This window comes from Protobothrops mucrosquamatus, unplaced genomic scaffold (genome assembly GCF_001527695.2).
Source record: "Protobothrops mucrosquamatus isolate PMUCROS unplaced genomic scaffold, P.Mucros_1.0 scaffold1268, whole genome shotgun sequence".
Classification (NCBI taxonomy): Eukaryota; Metazoa; Chordata; class Lepidosauria; order Squamata; family Viperidae; genus Protobothrops; species Protobothrops mucrosquamatus.
In genome coordinates this window covers 185,032-197,718 of record NW_015387474.1, presented here as the reverse complement: position 1 = coordinate 197,718, position 12,687 = coordinate 185,032, and the positions used below count along the sequence as shown (strand labels likewise).

General features: G+C 43.2%; 1 protein-coding gene across 1 annotated transcript in view; it reads left to right on the top strand.

Moving 5' to 3' along the window:
- NFXL1 (nuclear transcription factor, X-box binding like 1) overlaps positions 1 to 12,687 on the top strand; it is a 66,331-nt gene that overhangs the window by 42,411 nt on the left and 11,233 nt on the right. Inside the window, exons 16-19 of the mRNA XM_015821177.1 lie at positions 764 to 904; positions 7,052 to 7,218; positions 8,384 to 8,453; positions 9,295 to 9,399. Of these exons, the coding sequence (XP_015676663.1) occupies positions 764 to 904; positions 7,052 to 7,218; positions 8,384 to 8,453; positions 9,295 to 9,399 (483 nt within the window). The remainder of the gene's footprint in view (positions 1 to 763; positions 905 to 7,051; positions 7,219 to 8,383; positions 8,454 to 9,294; positions 9,400 to 12,687) is intronic.

Sequence of the window (12,687 nt, the reverse complement as noted above, 5' to 3'; positions counted from 1 at the left end):
AACGAACTACCCCCCGAGATCCGGACGATTCCGGATCTCCTTACTTTCCGCCGCGCCCTCAAGACATGGCTTTTTCAGCAAGCGGGCCTGGCCTAGGGAGGATTTTAAATTGGGTTTATCTTAAGAGTAATTTTAAATAGCACAGCTTTAAATATTCGGTTTTAATTGGTTTTACTTGGGTGGGGTTGTAAATGTGTTTGTTTTTTAATATGTTGTGAGCCGCCCTGAGTCCCGTTGGGAGAAGGGCGGGATATAAATCAAATAAAATAAATAAAATAAATAAATAAATAAATAAAAGAGCCAAGGTTGCCAACCCTGGTCTAGTTTATTGAAGCCTATAGTAACATCCTTACCAAAATTTGAACCAGTTACTTTTGGATATTGTTGCATGAAATGTGTGGTAACACAATTATCGGTTGCCTTCTACTATACTAGAGTTTGTCAGAGTCAGGCAGCATTGAATAAGTAATAATAATAATACTCCGAACAATTTATATCCTTTGATGATACCTTTAACATCATCCAACAACAACTGCCTTCCCATGTCCTGGGAAGGGCTCAATAGGTGGATAAAAATGTCAAATCCAGTCTAAACCTTTGGCTGGCTGTGTGATCAACCTTAATAAATATGATTTTACTGTTGAAAGCCGCTTAAAATCTATGATTGAAGCAACATGTCCTAAATAAGGATTAAACTTTATGTGTGAATCTGTCTTGTATGAAAGCTTGAAGGTTGTTTACAGTAATTATTTCAATCTTTCAGATAACCCCATTGCCATGCCATAGTGCAGGGCCGTATTCCTGCAATAGAGTCTGTGGAAGGTGGCTTGATTGTCAGAATCATACTTGCCTGAGAGAATGCCACACGGTTTCTAAAACAGATGCAAGCAATGACAGGCAAAAGGTAAGTAAACTTTTCAGTGGCAAACACAGTTGGTTTCATGATAAGACCCGAGCTTTCTTAACAGGTGCATGACATTACAAGTAGGGTATAGATGTATTGCATGGACCCTCCCAATGTAAAATTCTTTCTAATAGTAATAAAATTTGGAATACTGTTATTCAGTCTTGCTTGTTGTGCAGTGGTGGCATCAGACAGGGACCCCATGAATCAGTTAGTATTTAAGAATGGCAGAGCTCTACACGGCAGTTTAAATAGGATTGTAAATCTACTTAATTTTACCCCTGTCTCTGTCTATGCTGAGTGGAAATCTGTAGCTTGCTAGGGCTCGTGAAGGTTCAATTTGTTGAATTCCTTACCGGGTATTCTGGTAGATGATAATAGTAGTGACGATACAGATTTGCAGATGATAATAGAACACTGCTTGATAATTGTTGAGCCTCGTAACCCTATTTAGATTTTGCTGCAACAATTCTATTTTGGCTAATGCTGCTTTTTCTTTTCTTTTTTCTTCCACAGTGCTACAGAATACTCTAAACATTTCTGACTTTTAATATTAAAATAAAACTTTACCCTGTTCAAGGCCTTACTTAAGGCCTTGGCCCACCATTAAGCCATTAGTAGTATTTTTACAAACCTGTGGCAGTTTATTTTCTGCTTTAGGAAAAATCCTGATAATTGCAGTAGATGACTGAAGTAATGGCAAACTATATCATACTTGCCCTCTACATGTACTTCAAGCTCATCCTGTATGTTCCCCAAAATTGGAGCGTTAAGCAAGGCTTTTCAACCTTTTCACCCATTGTACCACTTTTAGGATATGGCAACATCCGAGTACCACCAGTCGCCTAGCAAGGTGTCAAAAACTTGATGATCCACTCAAAAAAGGAAAAAAGTGATAAAGTACAGGTAGTCCTCGACTTACAACAATCCGCTTAGTGACTGTTTGAAGTTACAATGGCACTGAAAAAAGTGCCCCCCCAAGCACAGCCGAGCAAGGCACCTGCCTGCCCGCCCGGCCGTGTTCTTCCTCCTGTCCGAGGTTTCCACTGTTGTGAGCATTTCTGTTGAGGATTGGCAGCGGGGGATGTTTGGTTTTTATTCCCCCCGTCTGCTGGGTGGTTGCAGCAGGTTTTGGTTACTTCACATGACCCTGGGACACTGTGACCGTCATAAATATGAATCAGTTGCCAAGCATCTGAATGTAAATCACAAGACCCTGAAGATGCCGCAACATTCCTGCTGATCGGCGCTACTTCTGGGCTCAGCAGAAGCTCCAGGATCAGCGCTGAGCTCCAGCTGGAGCCTGGCACTGATCCTGGTGCTTCTGCTCAGCCCTGACAGCCCTGCAGCTCCACCCATCTCTCGCTCAGGCTTGTGCGGTGCTGCCACCGGTTCAGCTCATTCCCCTCCCCCGCTACCACTTTTCTAGGATGGTCGCGTACCACCTGCCAGGTGCCAATGTACCACAGGTGGTACCCGTACCACTGGTTGAAAAGTCCTGCGTTAGTGTATAGGCATCTGAATCCTCTGTGGCTGACCCTGGATATACTTCCTACATCTTCTAGGTCAGAGTTCCCCAACCTTTCCAGGTTGGCGGCCTGGGGGAAGGGGGGGAAAGGAGATGGTTTTGTCGAGGGTCAGTGCATGCTCACATACAAGCACCCATTGCTCGCGCAAGTGGGGCCGAGAGCACCTGTGAGACTTGCACAAGTGAGTCCCCGAGAGCCCACAACACTCGCCCGAGTGGGGCCCTGAGTGCCCACAATGCTTGCACGAGTGAGGCTCTGAGCACCCACAACATTTGCGTGAGTGTGGCTGTGTGCACATGTGCATGTGCGCACATCAGCCAGCCACTCACACAGCCTGGTTGCGAATAGGCCATGGACCGGGAGTGGACCGTGGCCCACGGATTGGGGATCCTTGTTCTAGATTGTACCTGAGTTTTTCTTCCTTCCCATCACTCTCTACCTCTTTATTTGATTGGTTGTCTTGGGGTGTATGCTTTGGATTAGGTCCTAAAAATCCTAAAGATTGATCATCTTCCCCCTTCAGTTTTAGTTTAAAGCCCTTTGGATAAGCTGAGCCATTGGCTTTCCAAATACATTCTTCCCAGTTCTTTTGAGATGCAGCCCATCCCTTGCTAGAAGCTGTTATAGGTAATGCAGACTGTGATTTAGGAATCCAAAGTTCTCTTGGGCGGAACCAACCCTTGAGCCAATGGTTCAGTTCTAAAATCCTTTGTTCCCTCACTGGATATTGATCTTTTACTGGAAGTACAGATGAAAACATCACTTGTGCTCCTAACTCTTTAACTTTCTTGCCGAGTTGCTCATAATCTCTTGATATTGTTTTTAGGTTCACTGGCGTGTCGTTCATCCCCAGATGAAGGAGAAGAAAGGGATAGTAAATCTGTGGGCTTATTTTAGTAAGGTTCTCAGCCACATCTTTGATTTTTGTTCCAGGGAGAAAACATACCTCCCTAGATTGATTGTCGGATCTACAGACAGCTGATTCTGTAACTCTCAGAACTGAGTCTCCTATCACCAACACTTGCCTTTTTTCCCCTGGGAAAATCTGAGCTACTTTTCTTCTATCACAGGGACATTTGATGATGTCCTTTTTCCAGGTGTCTTCATGCTTTCTTCCAGGGGGAGGCTATGAAATTGATTGCTCAGCCCTAGTGGGGCTGCACTGGATTGGGCTGAACTAGACAGTAAGGGCATTGCTTTGGGTTGTTGTTTTTTTCTTCTATGAGTGACTGGTTTCCATCAGTCAATCTCTAAAGGTTATGTACAGGTTCACCTCTTCTAGTAGTTATTTGTTCCTTAATACGTTCAGTTGGATATAGTCTTCTTGCTTAGGTTGAAGTTTCTCATTCTGTAGGTTGAGTCTCAGAATACCTCGAGTTGCTTCTAGACCATTTATTTTTTCTTCCAATAATTCTTCTAGTCTACATTTGGAACATGTGTAATTTGAGTCCTCCATGGGCACGAGCACATACGTGGAACATATGTTGCAAATCAGTGCTAGTCTCTATTTCCATGACTTTTTTCTTTTCTTTTTGCTAGTTCGTTTAATTTTTTCGCTGGTTTTTCCATGACTTTTTTTTCCTTTTCTTTTTTGCTAGTTCATTTAAGGATCAAAAATTTTAAAAGTTTACAAAACGTTCCAAAAAAAAAAATAATTGTGAAAGATTTTTCCTTTTTTTAAAAAAAAATAAATCTAAATTTAAGTTTAAAAATTCTGAAAGTTTATTTAAAAATTGGGTTTTGTAATTAAATTTATTTAAAACTTTAAAAGATTTTTTTTCATTTTTAAAAAAAGTTTTGGAAGTTATAACATTTACACATTTTCAAATTTTTTTTACCAGAGGCACTTATAAAGGAAAAAAGAAGAAAAAGATTGTGCAGTTTATATTGAAAAGTGAAAAAGAGTACAGTTGATATTTATTTATTTATTTATTATTTAAATTTATATACCGCCCTATCTCCCTTACGGGACTCAGGGCGGTGAACAGGTAATAATAAAAATCACAGTAAATATTACATAAAAGCCTGCTCTAAAATATAGAACCCCTAACAAAACCCAATCAAAACTACGCCAGGCCGGCCGCATGGAACAGATGAGTTTTTAGGGCTCGGCGGAAGAGGCGCAGGTCCGCAATTGTACGTAGGTCGGGGGGCAGGTCATTCCAGAGGGCAGGAGCTGCCACAGAGAAGGCTCTCCCCCTGGGGGTTGCCAGCCGGCATTGGCTGGCCGACGATACCCTAAGGAGGCCCTCTCTGTGGGAGCGGACTGGTTGAAGGGAGATATTTGGTAGGAGGCGGTCTTGCAAATACCTAGGTCCATTGCCATGGAGCGCTTTAAAAGTTGTTACTAACACCTTGAAGCGCACCCGGAAGGCCACCGGCAGCCAGTGCAGCTCGCGCAGGAGAGGTGTTACATGGGAGCATCTAGAGGCCCCCCAAATCCCCCGCGCAGCTGTATTCTGAACTAGCTGGAGCCTCCAAGTGCACCTCAAGGGGAGCCCCATGTAGAGAGCATTGCAATAGTCCAGTTCTATGATACAAAAGAAGAGATAATAAATGCTGAGTTGCTATGATTTATCTCCCCGCTCTCTCGCGCTCTCTCTCTTCAGCATAACAAAGGGAAGGGCTACTTTCTCCCCAACAAAATATCCTGAGATTTACAAGAGAACTTCTTTTTGCAGGAAATCTCTGGCTGCTTTTTAGGAAATGCTTTGCTCTTATGCTTCTACTCCTCTACACACATGCCAGAGGCGGCACTCGGAGCCCTCTCTGTGCGCACACGCACCGTCGCCCCAGCCCCACCTCCTCCCATGGCCCCCTCCTCACCAGCAGCCCCCCCAGAGGAGAGTCGCCCCCGGGCATGGCCCACGTGAAGCACCGCAGCCAAGGACATGGTACCCGGGCAGCGGGGACAAGACTCTGCTCTTGAGCCCCGTCGCGCACAAATGATGCTGCGGGGCATGAGTGGAGGGTGTGGCTGCCATGGCGCTGTTAGGCCGCCTGGGTGATCTGTGGCGGGCTGTGAAGGTGGTGGGTGGCCCAGCGGGCAGGGCGGAGCAGGGACGGGTGAGGGGGCGATTTTGGGGCACTCGGTCTCTAAAAGGTTCGCCATCACTGCTCTACTCCCTGCCTTTGTGCTGGCTGCTGCTCAGCTGGTCTGCCGCACCGCTCTCAGCTGCTGGTCCACTGCCACCAGCTGTGTTCCGTCGCCACTCAGCTCCGTGCTGCCACTGTGTAGCTGGCCTCTGTTTGCACTGGGCCACCCCCACTCAACTGGCCTCTGACTGCCTCAGTGCCCATCCTGGACTCTCTGGGCCCTGGGCTGCTGGCTGGGCCGTTTCTCAGGCAGCCGGTAGTAATGGCTCCTAATGCTATAGTGCAGAGGTGTCAAACTCAATTTTATTGAGGGCCGCATCAGCATTGTGGTTGCCCTCGGAGGGCCAGGTGGCCAGGGTGGGTGCAGCCTACTGAGGGCGTGGATGTGGCCTACTGGATGAGTGTGGCCAGCTCTACATTGTTCGCGTCAATGGTGCCTGTGGGGGCCTGGGTAGGAGTGGGACAGATCTGAGGGTCTCTGGCAGAAGGGGGTGGGACCAGGACCACTTCCAGGTGATGATGCATTTCTTCATTCCTCACAAAGGGTGACACTTCCCCAGCATGTACCCAGGGGGCGGGGTTGACACGGCAGGGGCTGGTTCCTCGCTGTTTCCAGACGGCCTTGTGGAGCTAAGACTGAATGCGTTTCAGCATAGATGGCCACCACAAAATTGTACATTGGCTCCCTCCCGGCCGGCCGGCCTGGGCCGGGGCCAAGGTAGCGGGGGCCGTTCCCTCACCGTTTCCAGGATGGCTTCGCGGGCCACATGAAACCGCTTCGCAGGCCGCATCTGGCCCCCGGGCCTTGTGTTTGACACATGTCTGCTATAGTGTAAAACAGAAGACATTGCAAATAGCAGGTTCACGTGGACATTTTTCTTTTCAACATATTTAAATAGTGGTAACTTCATGACTCAAATCGACCTTTGCTCAATAGGGGTAAAAAGCAATGCAAATGCATTGGCTTTGTGCTTAAATGCCACAGTCAGAATCAGACAACCAGTTCGTTCATTTAACCTTTCTGAGATTAACATTTGTGCCATTAACCATTCTTTGTTCCGGCTCCTGTGTTTTGTCAGCTCTTAGTTTAATTATCTCTTAAATTTTTCTAAAAGATGTTATCTCCTGCTAAATGCAGTGCTCCTTTCCGAGTGCTTTGACCCTCTCACTTGTTACCCTGGGTACCCTTTTACACCAAGGTGATCGCTTAATGTAGAAAAAAAGCAAACAGAAAACATTCTTTCTCTACTCAGCAAGCTTAACCTTTCGTCCAACTGCAGATTCATTTAGGTTGCACAGAAGCTTCCCCTACCCGTCCCTTTTTTAGGAATGACTTTCAGGGTGGAGAACAAAAGTCCACATGGCTTCTGCATATGTATTTTTTTTATTTTTTTAGGTTTCAGGCCAATGTATTAACATTTTGTCACTTGACCGAGCCAAGCATCTTTACATACATTTAAATGAACAGATTGTCCCCCAAAAAAGCAAATAAATTATAAATCATGTTTTGCTATTTTACTAGGCAGGTCCAGAATGTTCTCAGTGTGAAGAAGGATGTTCCAAGCCACGACCCCCTGGGTGTTCTCATGCGTGCCCTCTGCCATGCCATCCTGGAGAATGCCCGCCGTGTGCCCAAATGATCCGAATAAAATGTCACTGCAGACTGACAAGCCTGTACATTGAATGCATGTACGTAATGAAAGGATTCTAGTTTGTCTGTTTCCACTTTGGGTGATGAAGCTATTTTTATTTAGGTTTTACCCTGTTGTGCCGAGATGTGGGTTCACCCACCTCCCTTTCTCTTTCTGAATAAACAGAATCATCTGGTGGAAGGCAACTGCACCAGGGGATATTTTAATAGTTGTGTGTTAGTCCCATCTGGTTGTTTATGTTTTAATCATATTCTATTTGTAGCCTGCCCAGAGTCCCCTAGAATGGGCAGCTGTAAATGAGGAGGAGGATGGAGAAGGAGGAGGAGGAGGAGGAGGAGGAGAAGAAGGAAGGAAAGAGGAGGAGGATGAAGGAAGGAGAAGAAGAAAAAAAAAATTGGTTTTATTGTTTTTTTGGGGGGGGGGGGGCTGTTTGGAATGGTAGATGGAGGTACCAATTTCCAGGGTTTTCCTTCAGACTTGATTCAAACTGATATACTAGCAGGAGTAAAACAAACTGTCGTTTTACTGCACTAGAACAGAGGTCCTCAACCTTTTGGGCACCAGGGACCGGTTACCTGGAGAGAGATTTTTCTGTGGACTGGAGGGTGCGTGGTTTTGTGTGCTGCCTGCATCCTGTGGATGGGGCTTTCCTTGTTTGTGTGGACCGGTTGCTGGCATGCCGTGGCCTGGTATTGGTCCACGGACCGGGGGTTGGGGACCCCTGTACTAGAACTTTGTACTGTCTGGCTCATCTACCTTTTTGACTTCTTTTTGCTTGCTGCTTATGTTTCAGAAATAAAAGTCTTGAAAAACTAGGTTTAAAGGTTAAATCTAGGACTATTATTTTTGGGCATGCAGGGTTAGTAGTCAATTTATCCTAATTATCATGCTAGATGGGATCAAAGCATTTTTACCAAACCTCTCTGAGATACAGAGGGCATTTCAGGTGTTGCCTTATAGAATTTCTTCATTTTATGCTCATGAGATTATCACTTAATCCGATATTAAATCGGATTTATTTGATTGTTCAAACTCAATCTGCATTTTTTTATCCTCACCTGTTTTATATCTGCTTTCTCAGTTCAGCATCGATATGTTGATAGAAAATAAGATAATGAATAAGTTAAACTTGCTGTTTAAACTTGCTGTTTATTTTATCTCTCTCTTTTTTTATGAATGACCATTGATTTATATTTCTTCAGAAAAATCACTAATGCTGATGCAAAAGAAAAAGAAGAGCTGAGTTCATGCAAAAACCAGTGCCCCAGAGAGGTAAACCCTAAAAGAAAAAAGCATTTGAATCTATTGATGGCAGTGATGTAGCATTGGAAATTGATAAGTAGCGTCATGGCAGATTTCAAAAGTCATCTGAAGTGCCTAAGCCAGTGATGGCGAACCTTTTAGAGACCGAGTGCCCAAAAACTGGCCCCGCCCCCGCTCCACCCCACCCTGCCTGCCTGCCAGGCCACTCACCGCCTCCAGGGCCCGCCACAGATCGCCCAGGCAGCCCAGCAGCACCATGGCGGCCACACCCACTGCCTGCGCCCCGCAGCATCCACTGTGTGTGATGGGGCGTGAGGGCAGAGTCTTGTCCACGCTGCCTGGCTGCCATGTCCTTGGCTGTGCTGCTCCACGTGGGCCATGCTCCGGGGCGACTCTCCTCCAGGGGAGCTGCTGGTGAGGAGGTCGCGGTGGGAGGCAAGGCTGGGGCAATGGCACGTGTGCCCACAGAGAGGGCTCCAAGTGCCGCCTCTGGCACCCGTGCCATAGGTTCACCACCACTGGCCTAAGCCATGTATGCCCATTGATAAATGCATCCAGTGACTTTAATTCTAAAAGCTAATGGGGAAGAAGAGTCTGTGGGTTGATTTGAATAGTAAATTCTGAAGGAATGCTTAATGTCTGGTGACTGCATGGATGAATCTACATTGTTATCTTGGTATTCGCCTGGAAAGAGTTTTGCATTAAAATGAATTGTATAGAAAATTTCTTACCATCCTTGGCTCAGAGGGCAAGGAATTTAAGTTTACTGTATAACCCACAAATGCAAGTAAGCAAAACTGAGTATTTATGTTTCGTGCCAGACACATAATATTTCTCTCGGACTTTACAGCTGCCTTGTGGTCATCGATGTAAAGAGATATGTCATCTAGGGGAGTGTTGTCAGAATTGTAATCAGAAGGTTAAGATCCGTTGCCCTTGTAAGAGACTCAAAAAGGTAAGCTACATTGATGTGATATAACTGTATCATAAACAAGGTTATTGTCTTTTGTATGATTTTATTCGTGAAATGTGATTTACCACTGAGGGACTTTCTGGAGCAATTTTAGAAGGTCACACGAGGAGAAATCAGCTTAGGATTTACTATAGGTCAGCGGTTCTCAACCTATGGGTCGCGACCCCATTTGGGGTCGATTGACCATTTCACGGGGGTCGCCAAGCAAGGCTGTCCGCCATTTTTTCCCCCTTTTCCGGCGGGTGCCTTACCTCCCTTGGGCTGGGCCAGCTGGTGGTTGGCCTGCTCCGTCTCTGCCGCTTGCCAGCTACACCTCGGCCGGCGCAGGGGGCGGAACCACGCATGCGTGGCGCTCCCGGGCAGGGAAAGTCCTCGACTTACGACCGGTTGGGCAGTCCTCGACTTACGACCGGTTTAGTCCTCGACTTACGACCGGTTTAGTCCTCAACTTACGACCGGTTTAGTCCTCGACTTACGACCGGTTGGGGGTCGCGGTATTAAAAAGGTTGAGAACCACTGCTATAGGTAGTCCTCAACTTACAACCGCAATTGAGCCCAAAATTTCTTTTGCTAAGTGAGACATTTGTTCAGTGAGTTTTGTCCCTTTTTATGACCTTTTTTGCAACAGTTGTTAAGTGAATCACTTCAGTTGTTAAGTTAGCAACACGGTTGTTAAGTGAATCTGGCTTCCCCATTGACTTTGCTTGTCAAAAGGTCGCAAAAGGTGATCACATGACCCTGGGAACACTGCAACCATCATAAATATGAGTCAGTTGCCGAGCGTCTGAATTTTGATCACGTGACCATGGGGATGCCACAACAGCCATAAGTGTGAAAAAAGGTCATAAGTCACTTTTTTCAGTGTCATTGTAACTTTGAACCGTTACTAAATGAATTGTTGTAAATCAATCACTCTCTGTATACTGCTTTTTCTTTTTTTAAAAAAAGTTCATTATAATAATTAATATCAATATTTTTATTGTATTTTTAGTTTTGTTTGTTAAGCTTAACTCTAATTTATAATAAAGCTATATTAAAGATAACAAAAGCATAAAATAACAAACAAATATACACTGTATAAATTAAATGGTATAACGTACTATATTTTTAGGTCTGTAATAATAATACAACAGTATTATTAATTAACATTTAGCAACAATAACAGTTTTATTAAATGTGTATGCCACCCAACTCTGGGTGTATACACATTTAAGTGCAAATTACAAGATGAGTCTTAGTGTGGTATTTTTTTTAAAAAAAACACGTATGTGTGCTTTTCATTTTTTCTTTCTTGAAGTCATCCTTAATTGGAAAGAATTCTCCAAACTCCTTCCTTTCAGCTCTTTGTATTTATTTATTTATTTGGCTGCTTTGTACAGGACTTAGATAACATATTATAGATGCAGTTGAAATAGTGACAACAGAAGCTCTTTAAGTCCTGTGTTATTTATGGCATAATTAATGTAGAACTGAAAAAAATGGGTAATTATTTCATCTAATCACTTGCATACGGCTGGATGTGATATTTTAGATTGGTGATGACATGCTAGCCGGATAGAGAAAGAAAGGCAGAAGGTTAAATTCCATTTCACGACAGGCATCAATTGAATATCTGTTTAGTTATCCATAAAAATAAATGTGTTTTTCTTCCTTGAATGCTACTAATTATGCTAATAGGATATTCTGAAATTAGCCAGGCAGCATACTTCTGAGAGTCAAGCAGATGCATCTGTCATAAACCTGTGTCCTGTATTAATATTCATAATATAAATATTATGAGTAGGTTTTGAATATTGAATTAAATTAGGAATTTAATTCAGTCTGAATTGAATTCAGTTCACACTCTGCTAGAGAAAAGTTCCCTGAGGATGGGGGCTTCAGCATAAATCCGAAAGCTTGGAAGACCTCTGGTCCCAGTTACCGACCCAGACTGGATCCTGTAAATCAGGAATTCATTGTGGGAAATTGTTTAGGGCTCTTAATGTGTGTTGAATATCCATCTAAAGCAATCCAATTAAATGCCAATGATGATTAACTTAATTCCATGTATTACTAAGTGACATGAATGAAAAAGGATGTTCAGTTCCTAATAAAATGTAGCATTATGTTATATTGGGCTTTTTTTGGTATAATGTATATGTTGACTATTTTCCAGACTATTTGCCAGATAGCGAACAACATAAAATACATTCAGTACAGTAGAAAATGCAGATAACAACAACAGTAATAATAATAATAATAATAATAATAGTAATAATTTGTCAATGCCAGTGATGTCCAAGTGGTGCTCCAGTTGTTTTGGGATTGCACCCAATGTACCAATAGTAATAGGTGCCTTGGGTGCAGTCCCAAAACAACTGGAGCACCACTTGGACACCATTGGCATTGACATTCGCCATCAGTCAATTGCAAAAGGCAGCCTTACTAGGAACAGCTTCTATCCTGCGACAATATCTGTAATACCATCAATTCAAACTTCTACATCTGTCTATCCCAGGTCCTTGGTAAGGACTTGATAGGTAGACAAAAATGCCAAATTCAGTCTGAACATCTGGCTGACTGTGCAATGAATAATAACAACAACAACAAAAATAACAATAATAATAATAATATAAAGACCTACAAATAGAAATAGAAAGACTGTGGCAAAGGCAAGCAAGGGTAGTACCAATAGTAATAGGCGCCTTGGGTGCAATCCCAAAACAACTGGAGCACCACTTGAACACCATTGGCATTGACAAATTCACCATTAGTCAATTGCAAAAGGCGGCCTTACTAGGAACCGCTTCCATCCTGCGACGATATCTGTAATACCATCAAACATCCACATCTGCCTATCCCAAGTCCTTGACAAGGACTCGATAGGTAGACAAAAATGCCAAATCCAGTCTGAACATCTGGCTGACTGTGCGATGATCCATAATAATAATAATAATAATAATAATAATAATAATAATAATAATAATAATAATAATAATAATAATAATAATAATAATAATAATAATAATAATAATAATAATAATAATATAATAGCCGGATAATATGAGATGGATTGATGCCATAAATTAAATTAAATATAACAACAGTGAGGGCCCTTTTGGCATCTGCATTAACATAATATGAGTAACAGTTTGAAGTAAATTCCCAAATTTTAGTTTATTTTGAGACTAAAATATAGCAAGATATAAATTGGCAGATATATTTTTCAGCAGTTGGTATGGCAAACAATCTTTAATAGATAATTCCTGAAATAGAATTACGATAGTGATC